Genomic DNA, 27441 nt, shown 5'->3' on the forward strand with positions numbered 1-27441 from the left:
TCACCACAATGTTTGCTCTTGGGGTAAGAGTGACAGGAAGGAGGCACAAAGAACTTTTTTTTTTTTGAGACAGAGTCTCACTCTTGTCGCCTAGGCTGGAATGCAATGGCGGCGATCTCAGCTCACTGCCATCTCCACCTCTCAGGTTCAAGCAATTCTCTTGCTTCAGCCTCCCAAGTAGCTGGGATTATAAGGCACCCACCACCATGCGTAGCTAATTTTTGTATTTTTAGTAGAGACGGGGTTTTACCATGTTGGCCAGGCTGGTCTCAAACTCCTGACCTCAGGCCATCCACCTGCCTCAGCCTCCCAGAGTGCTGGGATTACAGGCATGAGCCACCGCGCCCAGTCAGGACTCTCAGGTTCTAAGGATGACCAGTTTCTCGATTTGAGTGCGGGTGACACGAACGTGTTCATATTGTGATACTTCATGGATTGGTGCCTCGTCATTCATGCACGTCTCTGTATGTTATATGTTTCAGTAACATTTACCATAAGAAACACACATGTCGAGATGAAGATTTTAAATAGAAACACACAGTTATTTCACTATGGCCTGAGATGTGGGAGTATGGGGGGACCTGGGTTCACAGCAGCAAGTTGGAAGAGGAAACAGAACGTGGGGGGCCTGGTGAGTGGCCACAAGCGCTCTCAGAAGGAGATGTGTACACACTGGCTGCCCACAGGGTGTGTCATCAGGGCCATGCCACAGGCGGCCCTCTAGCGGAGAGGTTCCCAGGCCACATTCCGCAGGGACCCAGGTGGTAGGAGAGGCTCATAGACAGGACCCCTGTTCATATTACCTGAAGTCCGTCAGAACAAATTGTTTGTCTCTATGTATTAGGTCTGTAAAATTTCATGAAAGAGAGGTGAAGAGGGGGCAAATAACGCCATTATAGGACCATCGCTTGAATGGAGGTGGTAATGTTTCTAACACGTAAAGGACCCTAAGCAGCCGCTGGAGGAAACAACCAACGGCCGTGCATCCCAAGGGCCAAGGGAATAGGCCTCCACCCCGTCCTCAGGAGCTCCCGTTACCAGTCACTTTCAGAGCTATCATCCATGAAGGCAGACTAGGAGAACCCTCTCTCCCTCCTTCCCTCTGTTTAAGTAAACTGGCAGCGCAAAGGAGAAATCTACCACTCTGAGATCAGCAACTGTCTAAAGAGCTTGTGCAGTGCGAAGAGCAAGACAAGCTATTATTTTACAGTCCTGGAACTCAGGAGAGCCTACAGTAACCTGGCTCTTGGCTTATGGACAGATTTAGTTCCTAGAAAAAAATAAATACAATCACTTGAGGCCATGAGTTTGAGAGCAGCCTGGGCAGCACAGTGAGAGCCCATCTCAAAAAAAAAAAAAAAAAAAGCTGAGCCATGCAGGGTGGCATGCCTGTTACTTGGGAGGCTGACACAGGAGGATGGCTTGAGCCCAGGAATCAGAGGCTGCAGTGAGCTATGATTGTGCCTGTGAATAGCCACTGCACTCTGGCCTCAGAGACAGCGTGAGACCTGGTCTCTAGAAAAAAACCAAAACTTGCATCTCCTTCTCCAAACAGGTATCTGCCACCCTCTTTGAAATACCTGGTCACCTGTCTGGACAAGCACCACCTCAACAACCCTTAACCACTTTGCTCTCCTACCCATTAACCAAACAATAACCAAGACTTCCTTGCTTTGTCTTCCTCTTTATGAATATCTCATATAGATTACATTTCAGCTAAGCTTTGGAACGAGTTCAGACTGGCAGGAAATAAGGAGACCGTGGGAGGAGAGGCAGGTGACAGAGAAACAGAGCGTCACATAGGGACAAACTTCCTGAACTCAAGTCTCATCATGTCTAAGGTCCCTGACTCTGCTGCCCGTCCAGGTCAATATCCAACAAAGATCTTAGAGAAAGAGAATTTAATCTGAACACATCTACAACCATTTACAACATACATGGTCTCAGCACATTCCGCTTAATCTTTTGCACTAATAGAGGAAAGCAGAGAACGACCATCTCAAACCGTCTGTGTGTCATAGCTAGACGCTGATGTCCTCTGGAAGGTTAATCTTCCTAAATCCTATTTGGTTCAGGCTGATATTAAACTCTGCTTCACCCCTGAGTACATCTGAGGCTCAGGGGCAGTTTAGACAAAAAGAGAAAGTGGGCTGAACCTGGTATTTGGCAATAGGGGAAAAATCACAAACAAACAAAAAGCAACCTAATTGAATTTGTTTATTCCTCTAATTCCCTGACACAATCTGTAACATAATACAGTAAAGTCTCACACAAAAGCTTTTAATATTTGTTTTAAAAGTAAAATTATAATAAAATATTATTTATAACTAATAAAACAACCACATTCAGACCCTTATAAATCATTAACTACCACTAGACTCAGCACACATACACCCTGAACAAAGTCTGCAAGACATAAGGTTTATTTTATTGTATTTTATTTTTGAGACGGTGTTTCACCCTTTCTCCCAGGCTAGAGTGAAGTGGTGTGATCTTGGCTCACTACAATCTCCCCCGCCAACCCTGGGTTCAAAAGATTCTCCTGCCTCAGCCTCCCAAGCAGTTGGGATTACAGGCACCCACCACCACACCTGGCTAATTTTTGTATTTTTAGTAGAGACAGAGTTTCCCCATGTTGGCCAAGCTGGTCTCAAACTCATGACCTCAGGTGATCCACCCACCTCAGCCTCCCAAAGTGCTAGGATTACAGGCATGGGCCACCATGCCCAGCCAAGACATAAGGTTTAAACGCGCTTGCCCTTAATCGAGCGTCTTGCTGGAAATAAGACGGCCCAGGGAAAAAGTCTAGCTCCATGAACGAAACATACTCAGGGCGGGTCAGTTCCTCAACACCATTCTTCCGGCCCTGGCAGCCCAGGATGATTCTCTCTAAACCCAAGATTTATCTTTCCAGAAACCCACATTCCTATGCAAAGTAAGGTGAACTGAAACAAACAGCCCTTACCTGGGATTTCCGATGACTGGCTCTAAGAATAAACGGCTTAATCAGAAGCATCCACGGCACAGAGATCAAAGCCATCACCACAAAGAAACTTTGGACTTCTTGCTGCAAGACCAAAATGGCGAGATCTCATCATTTTCACATGACAGAACAGCACACTTTACATGATGAAAATAACCACTATGGGCCACCTCACTAGCACTTTATTTTGAGAGATCTAAAGCATTTCAATGAATCCATTGACCTTCACATCTGGAATATTCCCCTTGCAGATAGAGAAATATCTGTCCAGTGTATCCAAATGTTCGACACAGGGTAGATACTGGAAACTCTCTGTATTCCTCATTCTCTGAGTAGCCCCTTGTGCCATATGTAACCAGTCTTTTAAACAAGAAGTACACAGGAAACATTATAAAGGCACCCCTTGTCTTCAACTCCGTCCCATGGGGGTCGTTTTCACCTGGGTCTGGATGAAAACTATGGCAGGCCTCATGACGTTACCAGTCACTCGGTGGTACTCAAAAGTCCTTGGGTCACTTTAAGTCATAAATATTATTCAACTGGTAATTTTATATTTGGAATCCTAGATAATTATCTGAGCTCTCTTGCTCCTATCTCTTAAAAAAGAAAAAAGAAGTTCCTCACCATCGCTACCTGACTTTCATCCCTTCAGTGTGGGCGAGTTACTCAACAGGCTGTGGGTTACCCACTTTGAACTCACTCTCGGTCTCTCTCGCCTTCCCTTTGGAGTGAGGCAGCCGCGGTCTTCAGGCCTCTGCTGAAACCCTGTTATCTTCCCGCTCCAGATCACCTTTCACGTCCTCACACCCTTGCCTCCTTTCTTATACACACCCCAGCGACCAGTTTAGAGGAGTGACTCATAGCTGCTATGCTCAAAAGAACCAGCCAGCCTCAGAAGGCTCAGTCAGGGCTGCTGAGAAGGATTGAGAGCACGGGGCTCGAAGGAAATAGAAAAACATATCTTGAGCCTTCACCTTTCTCCAAGCATTCTGACCAAGGTCACAGTAAATGCCAGGAGACAATTTATTATCTCAATTGTAACAAGATTCACCCTGATAATAGAGGGAACACTTTATCTGTTCCATCTTCCACCCTCACTCCACTATTTTTTCGAGATGGAGTCTCGCTCTGTCGCCCAGGCTGGAGTACAGTGGCGTGATCTCATGCCTCCTGGGTTCAAGTGATTCTCCTGCCTCAGCCTCCTAAGTAGCTAGGATTATAGGCACCCGCCACCATGCCCAGCTACTTTTTTGTATTTTTAGTAGAGACAGGGTTTCACCATGTTGGACAGGCTGGTTTCGAACTCCTGACCTCAGGTGATCTGCCTGCCCTGGCCTCCCAAAGTGCTGGGATTACAGGCGTGAGCACTGCGCTGAGCCTTTTCTTTTTCTTATCAACGCTTGGGTAGGGAAAGAGGACACAACTAAGAATCGAACTCATGAGAAGGGGCGTGGACGTAGAAGCATGACATGAACTAGGACATCTGATGGGCGCAATCGCTGACAGACAAGCTTTGCACTGAAGGGCAGCTGGCCTTGTGGAACTAGTCACAGGGCTTCATCCAGAGGAATCAGAACCTATAGAAATGGGCCTTTTTTAGTGAAAATCTACCCTCAGATAAAATGATCAGGTTAGTCACTGGGAGAAGCCAAGGAGAAAAAGCTACTGTTATTTGTGTTATCAAAGAATTACTCACTGAGTTATTTTTATATACAGCTCCAATAGGATCTGCGTACCTTTTAAAAATAAAATATTGGCCAGGCGTGGTGGTTCATACCTGTAATCCCAGCACTTTGGGAGGCTGAGGTGGTCAGGAGTTCAAGACCAGCTGGCCAATATGGCAAAATCCTGTCTCTAATGCAAAAATTAGCCAGGCCTGGTGGTGGGCACCTATAATCCCAGCTACTTGGGAGGCTGAGGCAGGAGAATTACTTGAACCCAGGAGGCGGGGGTCACAGTGAGCCAAGATCGTGCCACTGCATTCCAGCCTGGGTGACAGAGTGGGACTCCATCTCCAAAAATAAATAAATAAATTAATTAATTAAATATTAAGTTGATAATGAGGCTAAAAGAAATGGAAGAAATCAGAGTGGCAATAAAGTGCAATGGTTGGGATGAACTGTCTCTGGAAGAGGAGCAACAAATGCAAAACAGCAGCTCCCGCCAGCTTTGGAAGCTCACAGAAGAGCGTGAGTTTGATTCATGGTTTTCCAGAAACCATCTACCCATGTGAATACAGGGCCTTCTCTTCTTGATTCTGTTTCAATGATTATTCTTGTTAATTTAGCCAGAGTGCACTCTTTGAATAAAAGATTATTAAATATTAAGGTGCCATAGAGAACATTCTACCATTGCAAGCCTATCAATCTGAGGGTTATTTTTTTTCCTGCTTCATAGCCAATGTACAAGACGATCTTCAACCCCTCTGCAATCATCCCTCTCATGTATTACCCAGCAAGAATGGCTGCAGCCACTCCACAGCCCTCAGTGCTTGTGCCTTCATTTAATAAGACCCTTTTGAAATGTAAAGGATGTAACAGCCTCCACTGGACGCCAAGATGGCTCAGTTTTACAAATAACTACTCTTGGCAACACTCAAGAGTAGGAGAGAGGCCGGGTGCTGTGGCTCACACCTGTAATCCCAGCATTTTGGGAAGCCAAGGCAGGTGGATCACTTAAGGTTAGGAGTTCAACAGCAGCTTGGCCAACATGGTGAAACCCTGTCTCTACTAAAAACACAAAAATTAGCCAGGCGTGGTGGTGTGCACCTACAGTCCCAGCTACTCAGAAGGCGGAGGCAGGAAAATCGTTTTACCCCAGGAAGCAGAGGTTGCAGTGAGTCAAGTCTGCGCCACTGCACTCCAGCCTGGGTGACAGAGCAAGACTCTGTCTCAAAAAAAAAAAAAAAAAAAAAAAAAAAAAAGAGTAGGAGAGAAATTTGACATAATCAAGTAAATAAAAGAAGAATTTTTAAAAAGCAGAAATACCTGATGTTTGTAGAGGGGTGCATTGGAAGAGTCACTGTAGTTAAACAGAAACATGTTGATGAAGTGGATGAGGATGCTGGGGGCGTGCTGAGATACATGGACGTCAAAGCAGCACCACTTGAAAATGATCATGAAAACCAGGTATCCAAACAGACACAGGATAAAAATCATCTCAGGGATAAATTGCAGAATGATGTTGAGAGTTCTTCTGAAGTATCTGGGGGTGGAAAACACACACATACACAAGATAGAACATCAGGGGAACATTAGGACTTAATTATTCTCTCAAAGCACAAAATGTTCTATCTTTTTTTTTTTTCGCACTACTGGCAAACAACAGCACCCCACATCCCCCAGCAAAAAGCAATCCTGTATGGATGCATAGAAAAGAAAATAAGAAGGAAATACTGGAAAGTGCTTTTGCACAAGAGTCAGAGAGAACCACAGTCTAGAAGTAACATCTAAAGCAAAGGTCATGCCCACACAGAGAGGGTGGTGATCTGACCACAGCTTCGCACGCGGACCTAGCTCACAGTTGCACATTTAAAGGCAAGAGGATATATAATGGGAATTTGGAAGCTTTTTCCAAAGAACACTCTAAGATAGGGGTCGGCAAAGTGTGGCCCACAGGCCAATTGAGCCTATCATCTGATTCTGTACAGCCTAGAAGTTGAGAATGTTTTTTTTTGTTGTTTTGTTTTTGTTTTTGCTTTTTTGAGATGGAGTCTCACTCTGTCACCCAGACTGGAGTGCAGTGATGTGATCTCGACTCACTGCAACCTCTGTCTCCAGGTCCAAGGGATTCTCCTGCCTCAGCCTCCCAAGTAGCTGGGATTACAGGTGCCCGCCACCACACCTAGCTAATTTTTGTATTTTTAGTAGAGACAGGGTTTCACCATGTTGTCTAGGCTGGTCTTGAACTCCTGACCTCAGGTGATCCACCTGTCGGCCTTCCAAAGTGCTGGGATTACAGGTGTGAGACACCGTGCCTGGCCTCCAGTCTTTTTTTGAACCCTCAAATATTTCTGCAGCCAGAGGAGCATTTACCTCGGACAGACTCTGCTTAGGAGAAACGGAGGAGCTGCCATTTCCAGCCAACCAGCTTGTCTTGGCTCAAGCCAAAATGCCCAGGGAAGTACCCCTCATAGGAAGAAAACTTGTACAGAGAGATGCAGGTCCCAAACCAGTGGCTCTGTCACCACTCATCATTAGTGTGATCGACAGAGCGGGCAGAGAGTCCATCAGGAAACTTACATGTGATTGAAAAGGCTGAGGATGACACCAAAAACCATCTGGACAATTCCCAGGATCACCGACATCTTCATTTTATAGGAGTTCAAAAATGTGAGTTTGTTTGAAGCCAAGTTCCAAATCTGGATGGGAAATGGGACAAAAAACAAGTGAGAGAGTCTTAGAAGTTCTACTGGAGTCGAGGGCTGCAGCACAACTTACCCTGAGCGAATCGCTCTGGGAACTGCACTTTCATGTTTCAGTCCAGCTCAATGCATGCATTTTAGAGTCCGAAAAGGAAAAAAGCATGAAACCCTTTATAAATGCAACTTTAAGGACAAAAGTAACAGGATCATTAGTGCTATCATCAAACTGCTGGAGGAAAATAGGGGAGAAAAATCCTACGTGAAAAGATAATCTGGGAGGCCGAGGCAGGTGGATCACTTGAGGTCAGGAGTTCGAGACCAGCTTGGTCAACACGGTGAAACCCTGTCTCTGCTAAAAATACAAAAATTAGCTGGGCATGGTGGCAGTTTCCTGTAATCCCAACTACTCAGGAGGCTGAGGCAGGAGAATCGTTTGAACCCAGAAGGCGGAGGTTGCAGTGAGCCGAGATCGCGCCATTGCACTCCAGCCCCCTGGGTGACAGAGCAAGACTCTGTCTCAAAAAAAAAAAAAAAAAAAGAAGAAAACTAATCTGAACCATTATGGCAAGATCTCAAACTTGCCTCAGTTTCCCTAATCATGGTCTATAGATCATTGGCCCGTGAATGTATCCAATCCTTTTTAATAATACCACCTCTTACTCTGAAAGTCTGTAGTGCTTCACATGACGAAGCATTTCCCCAGGCCCTTCTCAAAAAGCTGTTCCAGTAGCCAATCTTTGTAAGCGTGATGGGTAAGACACAGTCCCAGCCTTCTACACGACCCCTGTTTTAAACAGCACTGCCAGGTGGGGCTCATGTGTACCTGTCCTGCCCCAAACGATACTGGTGATACTGACATGAGGAGAAAGCACACTGGGTGGTCGTGCAGGGCAGGTGGGTGGAGGGGTTAGTGAGGGTCTCACGCTGGCTAAGGACCGGAGTCACTAACATTCATCTTCCCCATTTAAATCTCAGCAGCCCCATAGTCTCCACTCCCACTCTGTGGAAAGGATTCCAAGTCCTTGCTCCTTCCCCTGTCCCCATCCGTACTTGAGGTACATCCCAAATTGTTTTCAGGTTTGCTCTGGGACGTGTCAAAGGTGACAAGGGCACAATGGCTTTCTCACCTTTTCCCCTAAATGACTTCCTCCTCCAAACTTCTTTGCTTCTGTTAAGGGGCCAACATCCAACCAGACACAACCTCAAACACAATCATCTCACTCCCTCCAACACACGCACGGGCTCACATGGTCAGGTGCTAATTTGCACCGATCCTTCCTTTGCAATGTCCTGAGCCGGGCCAGAGGTGCACCCACTGAGGAGGCGGCTGCTGCGAAGCGGAGAGAAGGGACTCCAATAACAGATGCCCAGACCCCAGAGATGCCTCCTCTACCCTCACATGGGCCTTGGCATCTAAGTGGCACCAGGTGTGCCCCAGCCCTTAGCATTCCCCTTGCCCACCTGGCTGGACAGTTCCCACAGGCACATTCCATGCAGTGAGGTCAGGTGTGCTAGCACACTTTAAACCCAGCCAAATCTGATACATTAAAAATGTTGGCCAGGTGCAGTGGCTCACGCTTGTAATCCCACCACTTTGGGAGGCTAAGACAGCAAGATCCCTTGAGGTCAGGAGTTTAAGACCAGCCTGGCAACAAAGTGAGACCCCGTCTCTACAAAAAATTTCTTTAAAAATTAGCCCAGCATGGCATGGTGGCTCATCCCTGTAATCCCAGCTGCTAAGGAGGCTGAGGCAGGAGAATCACTTGTAAACTCGGGAGGCAGAGGTTGTGGTGAGCTGAGATCGCACCATTGCACTCCTGCCTGGGCAACAAAAGTGAAACTCTGTCTCAAAACAAACAAACAAACAAAAATCAGCCCAGCATGGCATGGCGTGTGCTTGTAGTCCCAGCTGCTTGGAAGGTTGAAGCAGGGAGATTGAGCCCAGGAGGTCAAGGCTGCAGTGAGCCATGATCATGCCACTACATTACAGCCTGGGCAAAAGAGCAAGACCTTGCCTCTAAATAAATAAATAAAAAGAAAATTTTAAAATGTTAATAGTTAAGTACCAAGCACATACTAAGCAATTTAGATGTGTCTATTTCATTTAGTTCTACTGAAAACTCTGTGAGATATAGTTATTCTCATTTTACAGATAAGATAATTTATCATAACCACAGGAAGATTAATTTACTTACATACCTAGGAAGAAATAACATAAAAGCAACTAATATTCAAGGAGTATTTACCACGTTTGTGCATCAGACTCTGTTCTAGGGGTTTTACGTGTAAACATAATTTCATTTGCTGAGCAACCCTAGGAGTTAGGGCTGGTGTTTATTTTTATTTTTATTTTTATATGTATATATATATTTTTTTGAGACAGAGTCTTGCTCTGTCGCTCAGGCTGTGCAGTCTCAGCTCACTGCAACCTCCGCCTCCTGGGTTCAAGCGATTCTCCTGCCTTAGCCTCCCTAGTAGCTAGGATTACAGGCACCCACCACCACGCCCAGCTAATTTTGTATTTTTAATAGAGATGGGATTTCACCATGTTGGCCAGGCTGGTGTCGAACTCCTGACCTCAAATGATCCGCATGTCTTGGCCTCCCAAAGTGCTGGGATTACAGGTGTGAGCCATCGCATCTGGCCTAGGGCAGTTATTATATGCATTTTATAGGTGAGGAAACAGATATAGAGATGTTAACATGCTCAAACTCACAGAGCAAGTAAATAGAAAAGCAAAGAGTTAAACACAGGCAGTCTGATTCCCGCGTTAAGAGCCCAGGCTCTTAACCATTTTGTTGTGTTCATTTGTTATAAAATTTTCAGAAACACCTTAAAGCCAGCTATGATGAAGGCCAAATATTTTGTGATTTGATTCACAAATAGATGCCAAATGCAGTCAGTAAATGCACTGTAGAAATTTGTATTATGTAAAAAGTAAGCCTATATATATATATATATATGATACAAGTACTAACACAGGGACAGACATTGATATGGTTTGGCTGTGTCCCCACCCAAATCTCATCTTGAATTGTAGCTCCCATAATTCCCATGTGCTGTGGGAGGAAGCCGGTGGAAGATCATTGAATCATGGGGGTGGTTTCCCCCATACTATTCTCACGGGAGTCAATAAGTCTCACAAGATCTGATGGTTTTATAACGGGAAACCCATTTCACTTGGCTCTCATTCTCTCTCTTGCCTGCCACCATGTAAGATGTGCCTTTCACCGTCTGCCATGACTGTGCGGCCTCCCCACACAATCATTTTCTTTATAAATTACCCAGTCTCGGGGATGTCTTTATCACCAGCATGAAAATGGACGAACACAGACATGTTCTGTTGAAGTGGTTATCTCTGAGGAACAGGACTGCAGGAACTGGACAGGTAGGAAAGGCAACTCCTACTTTTCTTTTCTTTTCTTTTTTTTTTTTTTTGAGAAGAGTCTCTCTGTATCACCCAGGCTGGAGTGCAGTGGTGTGATCTCAGCTTATTGCAACCTCAGGTTCCCAGATTCATGTACTTCTCCTGCCTCCCGAGTAGCTGGGATCACAGGCATATGCCACCATGCCTGGCTAATTTTGGTATTTTTACTTTTTTTTTTTTTTTTTTTTTGAGATGGGCTCTCACTCTGGTTGCCTAGGCCGGAGTGCAGTGGCATGATCTCAGCTCACTGCAACCTCCACCTCCCAGGTTAAAACAATTCTCCTGCCTCAGCCTCCCAAGTAGCTGGGACTACTGGCATGTACCAACGTGCCCAGTTAATTTCTGTATTTTTAGAGGAGACAAAGTTTCACCATGTTGGCCAGGCTGGTCTTGAACTCCTGACCTCAAGTGATCCGCCCGCCTCAACCTCCCAAAGGGCTGGGATTATAGGCATGAGCCACCACACCTGGCCAACTCCTGCTTTTCTTTATATAATATTTTGTGTGATATAGATTTTTAAAATCATATAGGTATATGTATTATTTTAGGATAGAAAGACCAGAAATTTTCAAAATTCTAAATGTTACTAGGAACAGATTTCATTATTTTCAAAATCCCACATTCTCTTTCACCCTGACATATTTTCTTTCTTTTCTAACTTGTGGGCAGATGACAAAATTGCATGCAGAGTAGAAAATCAGGATCATGCAGTTCTGCAATGTGAAATACTGTAGCTCCACTCTGTCTGAGGAGCAGCAATGGACAGGCAGGATTTGCTGATGAATTAACTGTGGGCTGTGGAGGGGAGAGGTGAGACTATGGGAGCAATGAGATTCCAAACAAAGGAAGATCAACCAGACCCTAAGATCATCCCCGTCTAGATTCCCTCTCCACCTGCTTACTAAACATGAAATTCCTTTGACCAAGGACAATGTCTTGCAGGCCACAAAAATTCAAACTAGTTTTTAGTGCTTTGCAACTTATAAACCAGCCTTCAAGGACTTTACCACTTTTGATAAAAATGCAAGTGTCCCTGGGTGGCAAGTATAAACAAATCCTGGGCAAACTTTCTGTTTTTATAAGGGGAGGGAGGTGGGAGATAGCAGGATGACCCGGGAAAACTTAACAGGAGGTGACCTGTAAGCCAGGAGAGACTGGAGAACCAATTTTAGGGCTAGTACTATTTACTTCTAACTGTCAGCAACAAAAACTGAGGTCTCACGTTCTCTCCCATAAAGAAAGAGCTTAGAAGAAACATGGACAGCATTTGCCAGGTTCAGTTTTCATTTGGAGCATAAGGCCGCCACCTGGTGGCAGCATGCACTGGGCCAATAAAAATAAACAGCTTTACATGAATGGGCATGTGTTATATCTCCTCAAAACCACTTTATATCTACAGGCTGCGAGGAAGTATTGTTTTGCTTAGCTCAAATCAAGCTGACTAGGATAGATATAACAAATAAAATGAAGCAAATACCTTTCAAAAAAAAGTGTCAATTCTATGCAGTAAAACAAAGCAAACATAAAAACAAATCCACACTTTTTTAGAAAAAAGGGAAATGTTTCCCACTGCGAGAAAATACAAAGCAGGGAACTTAAACTTGATTAGGATGCTAAATAGCTTATGTAATATGCATTCTCCCCAGGCAACCAAGTGCCTTTTAAAGAAGCAATTATTAAGCACCAGGGATGTGACTGATGGAGAAAGAGGCAGATGTTTGGGGAACTATATGGAAAATGGGGCTGGGCAGAAGGTGTAGATAGAACATTTACTTGAATCTGGCTCTACGTGTCACAAAAACATCAGCAGAAGTTATTTCATCTCAACACAAGTTTGTTGATTTGACAGGCTTTGTTGGCCTTTTCTTCTCTATCCAGAGGTCTCCTCCACAAGACAGTTCACATAATAAATATTTAACCCAAGAAGACATCATTACCGGATCAATCCCAAATGGGTATGGATTTCCAAAATACACTCCTGGTATGGCTGGATCCAGCTGCAGATATGGATTTTCCTCCATTACATGAGTACTTTAGAGGGAGAAAGGGAGAAAAACAAACAATGATCAACCGGAGCAGAAAAAAATGGTATAGTACCACCAGTCACTAACTTGCCCACCAAAGCCCAACTATTGGTGCAACTCATCAATTCAGTTGATTCAATATCTACTCCGCATCAGTATTGTCCTGAGCACTGAAGCTACAATCTGAGTTTCCGAAGAGATCTCAGCCTGATGTGCTAAAGTAAAGAAAATCAGGGCCGAGAGCAGTGGCTTACATTCATAAACCCAGCACTTTGGGAGGCTGAGGCGGGAGGATCCCTTAAGCCCAGGAGTTTGAGACCAGCTGGTTGTGGTGGCACATGCCTTTAGTTCCAGCTACTTGGGAGGCTGAGGAGGGAGGATCACTTGAGCCTGGGAGGTCAAGGCTACAGTGAGCCATGACTGCACCACTGAACTCCAGCCTGGACAACAGAGTGAGACTCTGTTGAAAGGGAAAAAAAAGGGGAAGGGGGAGAGGGGAGAGAAGGGGAAAGGGAAAGGGAAAAGGAAGGAAAAGGAAGGGAAATCAGGGGTTGTACACACATCAGAAACGAAGTAGAAGGCAGGGATGCTGGGAGAACGCAGGAAAGAAACCCTAGCCCAGGGATATGCTTGGGAAGTCTCCCCAGGGAACACTGGGGCTGCTTCTGAAGGATGGATTGGTTTTTTACATACACACCTCAACTGCTAGGAAACTTACCTCTAAAAACATGTAGCCCATTGAATGTCTTTAAACCTGCATCCCCTTTTCACCCAGAAGCATGCATGTCAATGGAGAAAAATTTCTTTTTTCTTTCTTTTGTTTTTTTTTTTTTGAGACAGAGTTTCACTCTTGTTGCCCAGACTGGAGTGCAATGGCATGATCTCGGCTCACTGCAACCTCCGCCTCCCCCCACAGCCCGACCCCAGGTTCAAGCAATCCGCCTGCTTCAGCCTCCCAAGTAGCTGGGATTACAGGCATGTGCCACCACGCCCAACTATTTTTTGTATTTTTAGTAAAGATGGGGTTTCACCATGTTGGTTAGGCTGGTTTCGAACCCCTGACCTGAAGTGATCTGCCCGCCTTGGCCTCCCAAAGTGCTGGGATTAGGCGTGAGCCACCGCACCTGGCCCAGAAATTTCTTACTCTCTGTCTCTGCAAGCCTTAAGGGGGTGAGAAAGTTGAGCTAATTTTTTTTAAGAATCTGCATCTGTGGAAGGGTTCAAGGAATGAGCATTTGCAATGAAGAGGAACAGGCCTGGCATGGTGGTTCATGCTTATAACCCCAGCACTTTGGGAGGCTGAGGTGGGTGGATCACTTGAGGTCAGGAGTTCGAGAGCAGCGTAGCCAACATGGTAAAATCCCTTCTCTACTAAAAATACAAAAATTAGTCGGACACAATGGCACATGCTTGTAATCCCATCTACTCAGGAGGCTGTGGCAGGAGAATTACTTGAAACCAGAAGGTGGAGGTTGCAGTGAGCCAAGATCGCACCACTGCACTCCAGCCTGGGCAACACAGCAAGACTCCATCTACAAAAAATAAAATAAAATAAATTTAATTTAATTTAAAAATAATGAAATGATGAAGAACAGACAGCACACAGTCTTGACAGGCTGTCTAGAAATACACTCCCTTCCCTTCTGCAGTGAGGTGCTGGGGGCCTTAGGTAGCAGCTGAGGAAATCAGGAAGCCTGGCCTACTGTCCTGGCCCTCAATATAAACGGCAGCAGCTGATCGTGACTCACTCACCCAGACATGACCCCCATCCTAATGGCATGACTCAGTGCACATGGCTAGCTTTCCATAGCAGAGAAGTGTTTGTGTGTTCACAAAGGGAAAAGTCACCCCTGACAGGAGGGAACTGGCCTGGCACCCACAGCTAAGCCATCGTGTATCCTGCTGAGCATAAACAACTTCAAAGGACAGCAACATCAGGCAAGGCCACCTGGCCACTAAGAGTGATTAAAAACAAGATCATTCCACAATCATGCCCCGATACAGGCAAAAAAGGATATGGTCCAAACCACAAAAATGATCCAACATCCCTGTATCCTAACAAAGGCTAAATCCCCTAAGCCCTTTCTAATACCCTCTTAATAGAGATGGTTTTCCCAGTGAGGCACCATTTCCTTCGTTGAGTCAATACGCCCAACTCCAATGACTACAGGAATGTTTTCGGTGGTCTTTCAACCATCAAGGAAGCAGGTCCATCAAGGAACCAGCTCGCAGCTGGTGACCAGAATCAGCTTGCTCTGTACTTCAGCTATCTTTTTCTTCTACCACAGTGATAATGAGGTTCTGCCTTATACTCCTGATCCTTCACATACGGCTGAGCATTGCTCCAATTCAAGACCAAAGAGTCTTGAATTGGGGAAGAAGATATTTGCAGCTGCATACGAGAACAGCATTCATACCCATATCTGCCACGTAACAATACAGTTAACTTGGGCCTTTCACAATGATACTCCATGGGAAATGGAATTTCATGTTGGTAGTCTGGTGAAATTACGCAGATTGAACAAGTTTCAAAACTCATCTCAGCCAGGAGCGCTGGCTCACGCCTGTAATCCCTGCACTTTGGGAGGGCGAGGTGGGCGGATTACCTGAGGTCAGGAATTCAAGACTAGCCTGGCCAACATGGTGAAACCCCATCTCTACTCAAAATACAAAACTTAGCTGGGCGTGGTGGCGCACACCTGTAATCCCAGCTACTTGGGACGCTGAGATGGGAGAATCGCTAGAACCCGGGAGGTAGAGGTTGCAGTGAGCCAAGATTGCGCCACTGCACTGCAGCTTGGGCCACAGAACGAGACTCCATCTCAAAATAAAAAATAAATAAAAATAAAACTCATCTCTATACTTATGAGTTTAAATCTACAGAGCAGAACTAAGTGTATGAATGAATGTGTTTGTTTGTTTGTTTGTGATGGGGTCTTGCTCTGTTGCCCAGGCTGGAGTGCAGCAGTGCCATCATGGTTCATTGCAGCCTCAACCTCCCAGGCTCAGATGATGTTCCTGTCTCAGCCTCTCGAGTAGCTGTAACCACAGGCATGTGCCACCGTGCCCAGCTAATTTTTTTTATTTTTCATTTTATGTAGAGGCAGGGTCTCCCCATATTGCCCAGGCTGGTCTTGAACTCCTGGGTTCAAGCGATCCTCCCACTTTGGCCTCCCAAAGTTCTGAGATCACAGGTGTGAGCCACCGTGCTCAACCTAATTTGTTTTTAAATTTATGAAAGTTTTGTTCTTTTGGGCATCTCTTTAGAATACTAATTGCAAAGCAAAAAAAAAAAAAAAAATCACGACACAGCTGTCTGTATGTCATTCTGGAAAATGTTTTATCCTTCATTTTTCTATATTTTTATTTTTCTACATTTATTTAAGGTAGGGAATCCCATCTCTATGTCAGGGAACGTAGGCCTAGCAGAGAAACAAGAAGTGACTGCATTAGACTCTCGATGCCCCCACACTAAAGATTCCTACAGTCTCCTGGAGCCTCTCTGTGCCCACATCAAGCCCCTTGAATGCCCTCAGGAAAGCTTTATCAAAAGAAACCCAGGGTTGGGCCAGGCGTGGTTGCTCATGCCTATAATCCTAGCACTTTGGGAGGCCAAGGCAGGTGGATCACGAGGTCAGGAGATCAAGACCATCCTGGCCAACATGGTGAAACCCCGTCTCTACTAAAAATAACAAAAATTAGCCAGGCATGGTGGCGTGTGCCTGTAGTCCCGGCTACTCAGGAGGCTGAGGCAGGAGAACGGCTTGAACCCAGGAGGTGGCGGTTTCAGTGAGCCGAGATTGCGCCACTGCACTCTAGCCTGGGTGACAGAGCAAGACTCCATCTCAAAAAAAAAAAAACAGAAAGAAAAAGAAACCCAGGATTGAATCTTTTCTAACTGAAAAACTCTTGGATGAAATTGATTGTTCATTCTATCCCCCATTTACGATGTTCACTACAGATTTTGGTGAGCCAGTAAAACCCATGGAGTCCCTTCCTTGGGAGAGGAAGAATGGGAAAAGAGATTGTGAACACGTTTACCTATCTCAGCCTTCACTTTGGTCCTCTTTTCTCATTTGTTCAAAGGGAAGTTCCAGGATGAGACAGAGAAATCTTAAGCTGACCCAAAGAAGCCGGGCAGAGACAGATGTTAGGAAATGTCACCACTGATATGTTTTACAAACTAACCCTCATGCTGCTGTGGAAATCTCAGGTACGTGATGCACGTAGCCTAAGATCCCCCTGAAAATCATGAGGCTGTCACAATTTCTATTTGTTCACTTCACAGTCCCCTATCCTCCAGAGTCTCCTGTCCTCCCCCAGTTCATTAAATTGACCCACCTCTCAAACTCTAAAATCTTTCTCCCCATAAAAGTCTCCATTCCTGAAAGGTTGTGTTTCCATTCTGAAGACTGCTTGTCTGATTAACGGCATAAAATCACTGTGGAATGCACAGGGGAAGGGTGGACTGTGCGGATTTAGAGACTTTCCAGGTCCCTCTATTCTACAGTCCCCACATATCCTTACCAGGTGACCCCTATCCCCAACTCTGTCAGCCAGAGGAAAAGTACAGGGAAACAGCATTGCAAAACCAACCCTTTCCTCATTTGCTTTTTTTTTTTTTTGACATGGAGTCTCGCTCTGTTGCCCAGGCTGGAGTGCAATGGTGCAATCTTGGCTCACTGCAACCTCCATCTCCTGGATTCAAGCAATTCTCGTGCCTTGGCCTCCCAAGTAGCTGGGATTATAGGCACATGCCACCATGCCCAGCTAATTTTTGTATTTTTAGTAGAGATAGGGTTTCACCATGTTGGCCAGGCTGGTCTCGAACTCGTGACCTCAAGTGATCCTCCCACCTTGGACTCCCAAAGTGTTGGGATTGCAGGCGTGAGTCACCATGCCCAGCCTCTCATTTGCTTTTGTTTGAGACAGCATCTTGCTGTGTTGCCCAGGCTGGAGTGCAATGGTGTGATTGTAGCTCATGCAGCCTTGACCTCCTTGGCCCAATTCATCCTCCTGCCTCAGCCTCCCAAGTAGCGAGGACTACAGGCATGCCAACTCATCTGGCTAATAATTTTTTCTTTTTCTTTTTTTTTTTTGGAGATGGAGTCTCACTCTGTCACCCAGGCTGGAGTGCAGTGGTGCAATCTCGGCTCACTGCACCTCCACCTCCCAGGCTCAAGCAATTCTCCTGCCTCAGCCTCCTGAGTAGCTGGGATTCCAGGCGCCCACCATCACACCTGGCTAATTTTTGTATTTTCAGTGGAGACCAGGTTTCACCATGTCGGCCAGGCTTGTCTCGAACTCCTGAGCTCAGGTGATCCGCCCGCCTCAGCCTCCCAGAGTGCTGGGATTACAGGCATGAGCTACCGTGCCTGGCCTATTTGTTTTGAATTTTCAAGTGCACCTCTGAGTAGAGCTAGGTGTAGACTCCCCCAACCAAGAAAACAGTCACTGAGGCCACCCGGATGGCCAGCGACTGCGCCATCTCTCTCCGTCAGCTCACTTCCATGTGCCGTTTCTGAACATGGGTTGGACACTCCAAGAAGAGCCGAAGATGTTCAAGGACTTGGAGAAGCAGTCATTGTAGATCAAACCCGTGTAGATGGAGAAGATGCCCATAAGTAGGATCAGATAGCGCCCGTGGAAGAAGGTGTTCCAAATCTGGCCTCAGAGACACAGAGAGCATGACCGTCAGTGGGCTCTGAAGCAGACCCCAGAGGAAGTGTTCTATAGGATGTCTCCAGCATCACTGGTGCTGGCACCCTTTAGGGGGGCCATATGACCATGGCAGACATCAATCATCCAGACAGGAAGAGCACACACATCATGGTTTTTAGAACATATAGGTGCACCAAAAAGTCCTAGGCTGGTATTTGTTATCGTTAAACAAAAACCATATAGGTAAAAATTAGCCGGGCATGGTGGTGCATGCCTGTAATCCCAGCTACTTGGGACGCTGAGGCAGGAGAATCACTTGAACCCAGGAGGTGGAGGCTGCAGTGAGCCAAGATTGCACCACTGCACTCCAGCTTGGGTGACAGAGAAGATTACAGGCTCACACCTGTAATCCCAACACTTTGGGAGGCCAAGGTGGGCAGATCACCTGAGGGCAGGAGTTCGAGATCAGCCTGACCAACATGGTAAAACCCCATCTCTACTAAAAATTAACCAGATGTGGTGGTCTGCACATTAGTCCCAGTTACTCGGGAGGCTGAGGCAGGAGAATCACTTGAACCCGGGAGGCGGAGGTTGCAGTGAGCTGAGATTGCCCCACTGCATTCCAGTCTGGGTGACAGAGCAAGACTCTGTCTCAAAAAAAAAAATTAAAAAAATTAAAAAAAAAAAAAAATATATATATATATATATGCATGCCTCAGATTATTCCATTGCGCCTGCATTAGAAAATAAACTGAAGTGCAAGCAAGGCCTCATCTGCTTAGGAAGGGACTTGAAAGCAGGTAGCTGGTGTCTCTGGTGCTTCCAGGAAATAAGCACTGAACTGGCCTCTCATGGCCGCTACATTTATGACAAGTCAGATGTATACTCATTTTGCATCTTGTCATTGTAAAGTTGAGTCCCTGTCTGACTGTGTCTGCTGAGAAGAATAAAGTGCTTTCTCATAATACTGAATAATGTGTGTCAATCATTCCAAGAAGTGCTGACGTGTAACTCTGAAACTCAAAATGTTTACCATACAAAACTACATCTTTAAGCTTGGCATAGAAAACTATATTAAAACTATATTGGTCACAGGTTGATTGTGTCCTCTAACCTTGACATCGCTGACCTAGCTGTAATTAATTCAACCTGTAATAAAACATTGCAGATATTCTTTTTTTTTTTTTTTTTTTTTAGATGAAGTCCCTCTCTGTCACCCAGGCTGGAGTGAAGTGGCACGATCTCGGCTCATTGCAACCTCCACCTCCCAGGTTCAAGTGATTCTCCAGCCTCAGCCTCCTGAGTAGCTGGGACTACAGGTGCCCACCACCATGCCTGGCTAATTTTTGTATTTTTAGTAGACACAGGGTTTCACCACGTTGGCCTCGAACTCCTGATTTCAAATGACCCACCCACCATGGCCTCCCAAAGTGGTGGGATTATAGGTGTGAGCCACTGCCCCTGGCAAGATGATATACTTTGAACCAATGCACCCTCTTGAGTTGTCTAAGCCTTCACAGCACTCTGCGAAGGTGGAGAAACTTAAGAGCGGGGAAACGATGTTCAGGGTTTCTCAGTGTTCAGAAGAACACGGGTCCCAGGCTGCTTCTGCCATGAACAAATACTCATGATATTTTAAGTAAAAACACTACAAATAGTATGCACTACTTGATGCCAATTTTTGAAAAATTGGTGGATAAGCACAAACAAATTGGAAAGATATCCAAAAGCATTCCTGGTGATTTTTCTCTAGGTCACTAGATGTTGCATTTTTCTAATGTTTACAATGATTACGTATTTCTTTCATAATCAGAGAAAAAAACCAGAGTTAGAAAAAATATATAATGAAAAAGAAAAATCGATGCCTTATCAAGTCATGAACAAAAACCCAAAAATGCTGAAAGGAACGGCACCACACCATCCAAAGGAATTACCTTTGGCCAGAAGTTGTAGGTTAATTTTGGCTCTGTTTTACTTTCCTTCTCTCCCTTATTTTTCATAAAAATGTGTTATTTCTATGGTGAAAACCACATACAGGTTTTCATACTCTGAAAATGAATGGGGGCAAGACGGTCAGTGGACACTCACCTCATTGTCTGTCTTCTGGGAGAGCAAGCGTCTCTCATTCAGAACCATCCAAAGTGCGGCCAGGAGCATCACGGTTCCGTGACCACAGTCTCCAAACATCACAGCGAACAGGAAGGGGAAAGTGATGATGGTGTAGGGGGCTGTGGAGGGGAGACGCACAATACCTGAGGCCTCAGCACAGCCTCGGGGCCCCCACCTCAGATTCCCTGCCACAGCTCCACGATCTTCATGCGGGCTTCCATAAGTCTTTCTGGTTGTCGTTTCTCACCATCCCCACCCTGACACATGATTAACTGCCATATAAATGAGCGCATCTGTTTCTAGGCATTCTTTTTTTCAATTTTTTTTTTTGAGCCAGGGTCTCACTCTGTCACCCAGGCTGGAGTGCAGTGGCACAATCATGGCTCACTGAAACCTCCACCTCCTGGACTCAACTGGTCCTTCCACGTCAGCCTCTTGAGTAGCTGGAACTACAGGTGCGTGCCACCATGCCTAACTAATTTTTAAAACTTTCTGTAGAGATAAGGTCTCACTATATTGCCCAGGCTGGTCTCAAACTCCTGGTTTCAAGCAGTTCTCCCACCTCGGCCTCCCAAAGTGTTGGGATTACGGGCATGAGCCACTGCACCCAGTCTATGAGTAGGCATTCTTATTCCCCACTTAACAGATGTGCTGAGGCTTAGAGAAGCTGAGTGACTTGTCAAAAATCACAAAGCCAAAAAAAAGAAAAAACTAGAAAAAAATCACAAAGTTTGACAGAACGTAAGATCAGCTTTCTCTCTCTAGGTGCTTTCTATACTCTTCTCCACACCCATCTTTTGTCTGTTTCTCCACCATTCACATGCGCCACACACCACCAGCAGTTTGCTCACAGGGACCCTCAACCCAGGAGGCCCCTGCTTTACAGGTCACAAATTAGACTGGGCCTCAGGCTGGAGAAGAACAGCACCAGGCACTGCTTGGATAAAGGGTATCTGGTCTATCCTTTGACTTTATTTTATCTATTTTTTGAGACAGGATCTCGCTCTGTCGCCAAGGCTGGAATGCAGTGGCGCCATCTTGGCTCACTGCAATCTCCGCCTCCAGGGTTCAAGTGATTCTCCTGCCTCAGCCTCCTGAGTAGCTGCGATTACAGGTGCCTGTCACCATGCCCTGCTAATTTTTGTCTTTTCAGTAGAAACAGGGCTTTGCCATGTTGGTCAGGCTGGTCTCCAACCCCTAACCTCAAGCAATCCACATCCTCAGCCTCCCAAAGTGCTAGGATTACAGGCGTGAGCCACCGCGCCCAGCCTACCCCTTTATTTTATTAACCAAGCTAGCAAGATTCCACAGCTTAGGACACCAAGAATCGAGTCTTCTAAGTTCTGTGTACTGGTGTCTTTCCCACACAGTAACTATAGGACTGTGAAGATGCCAAGATACGGCCCTCACTGAATTGGTGAAGGAAATGAACACCGACTTCAGCTGCCGGATGAAGCTGCCGTTTAAGGGCGCACAGGTGAAGACAAAAAGCAAGTCTTTCACCAATCGGCATTTATAGACGACATCACAGGGTATCAGGAAACCAATGAGGATTTTAGGAATCCCACTGCTTGCCCCTACTATCCTACTTCTTCCTCCGATTCCCACAGCTACTACCCTAGCCCCAAGCCTCACAGTTTTAACAAGTTCACCTCCTGGGTCACCTCAGGGGTCCATCTTACCCAGTTTTCACACTGCCCAGTTGTGCAATTAATCGGATCTTTACCTGGGTTTATCTCACGGTAGCTGCCGACACCGTAGGCATCGACAATATTCTGGAAGCCAGCTGTGAATTTATTGGTCCTGTTAAATGTGGGAGGGGCTGTTTTAGATTGCACTGTGGTCATGATGGGGGCCATGGAGGAGCCACTTAGTTCCTGGAGGGGGAAAAGAAAAAAGCGACAAAGATGTAAGGAGGAGAGTCTTGGGCTAGATGTCAGCACAAGGGTCACAGTCCCAGCTCCTGCTGTCCCTTACTGAGTGAAAGTGGGGCAACCCCTTGATCTCTCTGAGACTCAGGACGTCATGTGTAGAGAGTTAATAGCTTCCCAATACTTATCCAATTCATCTCACAGGAGGGCTGTCAAGAGAACTGAGTCCCTCCGGGAGGGAGTCTCTGACAATCTCCCATCTCCTGCTGCTGTAAATGCGAATGTTATGACTCCTGGCCTTCTATGCTTCCCTCCTCTCCACTTTCTCAATTCATCACCCCCTTCCAAATGGTCCTGACCCTTCCCCAGTTTTTTCCTAATTGCCTGCTTAGACTTTCAAACTCCAATGTGTCACCGACACCACAAAATCCAGGATTCATCGACTTGCCGCAGAGCCAGGTCCCCTCCACAAACTCCTGCCCCTTCAGCAGAGCCTCCATTCTCCCGGATTCCTAGAATCTTGGAATCACGGATTTATCCCTTCTCTGGTTTCAGTCAGTCGATCACCCACCAAAGCTTGCTAATCCCCCCTTCAGAATCCTTCCTCCGATTCCCACAGCTCACCCTAGCTCCAAGCCTCAGCGTCTCTGCCAGCCTCTCCCCTCTCCATTTATCTAACACCCAGATTGCTCAAGCACTTTTAATACAACAAACAAAAAGCACTATCTTACTCATGTTACTCTCCAGCTTTAAAATCTTCAAAGGCTGCCTATAGCCTAAAGAATGAAATCAAAACTCTTTAGTCTTGTGATCAAGACTACTTAACAATATGCCTTAATCCTCCATTTACACCTTCACCCCTCCCCACACTTCCCCATGGAAACTGGCCACGTCTACACTAGCCACCTCTCTTCTCCACTTGCTCAAGTCTTTTTTCTTTTTCTTTTTTTTCTTCCTGAGACAGGAAGTCCAAGGCTAGAGTGCAGTAACATGATCATAGCTCACTACAGCCTCAAACTCCTGGGCTCAAGCGATCCTCCCGCCTCAGCCTCCTGAATAGCTGGGACTACAGCCATGCAATGCTATTTTGCACACGCTGGTCTTGAACTCCTAGGCTCAAACGATCCTCCCGCCTCAGCCTCCAAAGTGCTGGTATTACAGGCATGAACCACCGCATCCATTCTACCTACTTGAGTCTTAACAATTCCAAGCGCTCCCTGTCCAAGAACCGTATAGCCACTGCACGCCTAACAGCACTTGCCATCTGCACATCCAGTGGGATCTGACACCAGCTGGACGAGTGCTCATGGTCCCAGCTTCAATCCTCCCCTGCCTTCGGGAGGCCCCACCCCGCCCCACCTCCCTTCACCTGCTCCCTGGCCAGCCTCCTACCGTTCTGTGCACGCATCACTTCCTCCAGGATGCACCCCTGCCCTGCTCGGCCTGGTTGAAACGCTTTTTAAGTGCCCCATTTAGGTGGTTTTTGGACCATGATGTGGGGACATGGGAGTGCATGAGGAACAGTTTCTGTATTCAAATCCTGCCTCCTGGCTATAGGACTGTGGTCAGGTTACTTCTACTTTCTGTGCCTCCATTTCTTTATCTGTACAAAGGGGATAAAGAAAGCCCCCACCTTCTAATCTATTCCTACTACAAGGCCTTTACCTTCAGATCCCTCTATCTGAAAACCGTTCCTCCCGCTCCCATCTGCCTACTTAGAGGGGGTTTCTTCAGATACCACGAGATCTGCTGTCACCAGATATGCCACCCAGCTAGCAGGGCAGGCTTCCCACCCAGCTAGTTCCCCATCAGCTGAACCAGCTGCATGCCACCCAGTCCTCAACCTAATGGTTTCACTCCTGCCACCCCGTGAAATCATTCAAACAAGCTAATCACATCCTTCCGCAGAAACCAAAGGTCACCTCACCCTCATTCACTGCAGAGCCTGCCTCCCACCGGCCCTGCTGGTTCACTTTGCTCCCAAGCACAGTTCCCGAGGGCAAGCCCTGTGTGGCCCACATGGCATGCAGTGTTCTCCCCGGGCTCTGAGGACGAGTGATTAAAAACAGCTGTCAAGCCCGTCTGTCCAGTGTCGGGGTAATGTGTTCAGCCATCTTGTACTATTTCGGGCAGAGGGGGGTCCCTCCTTCAATGGGGTGAATAACGTGATCAGAACAAGCCCCCTCTCCCCATCCCGCCCCTCACTGTCCCCTGCTTGGTTTCCTGCCCACCACTCATCACTGCTTGAAGTCTCATTAGTCACGGACATACCTCCATGTCCCTTTCTAGAATGTCTATCAAAGCAGAGCCTTGGCCTGCCAGTGCGTAAGCCCTAGATCCATTCCTAGTACACAGGGAATATCTAAGGAATGAATGGAGGGGGTGGTAAGAACTCAACAAGGACAGAGTGCTTAGCGCATTGCTGGCACACAGCAAGCAATCTACATATTTTGGCTCTTATTATAGGTGCTTGGTTATTTGTCTTTCCAGCTAGACTATAACCTCCATGAGGTAACACTTAGTATTTACACTCTAGCAGAGTGGAGCTGGGCATGGTGGTCTGTGCCTGTAGTCCTAGCCACTTGGGAGGCTGAGACGGGAGGATCAACTGAGCCCAGGAGTTTGAGGCTGTAGGGCAGTATGCCCATGCCTGTGAACAGCCCTGCACTCCAGCCTGGGCATCATAGTGAGATCCCCATCTTTAATAAGAAAAAAAAAAAAAAAGACACCCCCCCCCCGAACAATAGTCTAGCTGAGACACTGGCACATGAATACACAGTATGGTCAGGCATGATGGCTGACACCTGTAATCTCAGCACTTTGGGAGGTTGAGGCAGGCGAGGCGAATCACCTGGGGTCTGGAGTTTAAGACCAGCCCGGCCAACATAGTGAAACCCCATCTGTACCAAAAATACAAAAATTTGCTGGACGTGGTAGTGAACACCTGTAATCCCAGCTACTCAGGAGGCTGAGGCAGGAGAATCGCTTGAACCCGGGAGGCGGAGGTTGCAGTGAGCCAAGATTGTGCCACTGCACAACAGCCTGGGCTACAGAAAGACTCCGTCTCAAAAAAAAAAAAAAAAAAAAAAAGGCTCAGTGTGTACTCACCAAAGATCAAAAAATGGTGACCAACTGTCAAACACTGAAAAAACGAAGGAATTTCTTTTATGTCCTCGAGCGGGGTTAAGCACTGACGACACAAAGATGAAAGAAGCAATCCTACCACCCAGTCACTTGAGTTCATGTTGCCCATGAGGCCGACACTCTCTGAGAGCCCAGCAGACGGGGCTGACTCATCAGACCCCCCCCCGGCTCCACTTGCCACACACCATGCCTTGCTCCAGTGCCCTCTTGATACGTGTGGCATCTGCCACCGGGAACCAGATCTCGGCGATGACACACTGCTGGGTGACGTCGATGTTGCACATGTTCAGGATGTGGTACACGGCCTTCATCTTCTGCACCTTGATGAGCCAGGAGTGCCAGTTGGCAGCAGCTTCCTGCAGCAGGCGCTGGCGGTGAGACTCTGTTTGTGTTATGACCTATACGAAAAACAACACGCAGGAAAACAGAGAACCTTCACAGAGCTGTTTGACAATGTGCCGAAAATGGAGGGCCACGGGCCACAGCAGCTTCCTCTGCTCTGAGAAGTCTCCTCTGACCTGTGGCTGTCACCTGGCCTTTAACTCTCCTGAGCAGTTTATCTCCCCTCCTAGAGGCTAAAACCCTTAGGCAGAGATTGTATCTTCCTTTTCTTCTAAATTCCTCATTGTCCTATTCTTATGGGTTGAACTGTCCACATAAAAGAGTCCTAAATTCTGAGATCTGTGAATATGGCCTTTTTGGAAAGGGGGTCTTTGTAGATGGAATCAGGTTAAGATGAGGTCATACTGCATTCCAATGGGCCCTAATTCCATATGACCACTGTCCCGATAAGAAACAGGGACACGGAGGCACACAGGGAAGAATACCACATGACAACGGAGGCAGAAATTGAAGGAGGCACCTGCGAGCCAAGGAATGCGGAGGATGGCCCATGGCACCAGAGCCGGGGAGAGGCAAGGAGCGGCTGCCTTCAGGTCTTCGGAGGGAGCACGGCCCTGCTGACGCCTTGATTTCAGACCTCTGGCCTCCAGAACCGCCACAGAATAAATCCCTATTGTCTTAAGCCACCCAGTTTGCAGTAATTTGTTCGAGCAACCCTAAGAGACTCCTACATCTACCACAACGCTTTACATACATAATCCCTCCAATACATGACAAGTGAACAAATGAAGGAATGAATGGACAACTGGGCCCACACAGAATTTATTTAATGGAAATCATCTTTATGTTTTGATGATGCAACAAACAAGGTAATCTTTTTCAGTACACATGGCCTCTGTAAGAGACACACTGTAAGAGACACATGGTGGCTCTAAGATTAATGAGAGCCATGAGGCCCACTGAAGTGTCTCACAAGCCAATACTACCAGTCACTTAGCAATATAATGCTACCTGGCCTGAGGATTTCCAGGAGACAAAAGCACCTCAGCACAGATGAGACTTTCAGAAACCTCAAAGAGCGCAGCCCGAATTAAATGCCTCGGGATCATCAAATAGTGCCTAAGATTCATCTTTGGCAGGGACTGAACCAAAGGAGAAAGCTGCCCCTGTAGGAGGTGCTCAGCTGGGATCACCTGAAGCCCCCATCATACTAAATGTAAGCACACAGTTAGCAGAATTTCTTTTCCATTCTCCTCATGACGTTTTCATAAAATCAAGCATGGCGTAGTGGGAGGAAAGGACTTCAACGGCTTCAGGGGAAACAGCGTTCTTGACAAGTGACAAAGAAGGAATGGAGAGGATTAAAAAATTAAACACAGGCTGGGCGCAGTGGCTCATGCCTGTAATCCCAGCACTTTGGGAGGCCGAGGCGGGTGGATCACCTAAGGTCGGGAGTTTGAGACCAGCCTGACCAACATGGAGAAACCCCATCTCTACTGAAAATACAAAATCAGCCT

At 46.5% G+C, this 27441-nt stretch overlaps 1 protein-coding gene across 17 annotated transcripts in view; it reads right to left on the reverse strand.

Moving 5' to 3' along the window:
• ATP6V0A4 (ATPase H+ transporting V0 subunit a4) overlaps positions 1–27441 on the reverse strand; it is a 91830-nt gene that overhangs the window by 20263 nt on the left and 44126 nt on the right. For all 17 annotated transcript variants that reach the window (XM_077997484.1, XM_028846353.2, XM_077997479.1 and 14 more), the window contains 8 exons: positions 25768–25980; positions 22294–22444; positions 20547–20686; positions 18304–18461; positions 12711–12804; positions 7225–7343; positions 5971–6187; positions 2966–3067 (listed from right to left, as the gene is read on the reverse strand). In XM_077997484.1, the coding sequence (XP_077853610.1) occupies positions 2966–3067; positions 5971–6187; positions 7225–7343; positions 12711–12804; positions 18304–18461; positions 20547–20686; positions 22294–22444; positions 25768–25980 (1194 nt within the window). The remainder of the gene's footprint in view (positions 1–2965; positions 3068–5970; positions 6188–7224; positions 7344–12710; positions 12805–18303; positions 18462–20546; positions 20687–22293; positions 22445–25767; positions 25981–27441) is intronic.

The sequence above is a fragment of the Macaca mulatta genome, chromosome 3 (genome assembly GCF_049350105.2).
Source record: "Macaca mulatta isolate MMU2019108-1 chromosome 3, T2T-MMU8v2.0, whole genome shotgun sequence".
In the NCBI taxonomy this organism is placed as follows: Eukaryota; Metazoa; Chordata; class Mammalia; order Primates; family Cercopithecidae; genus Macaca; species Macaca mulatta.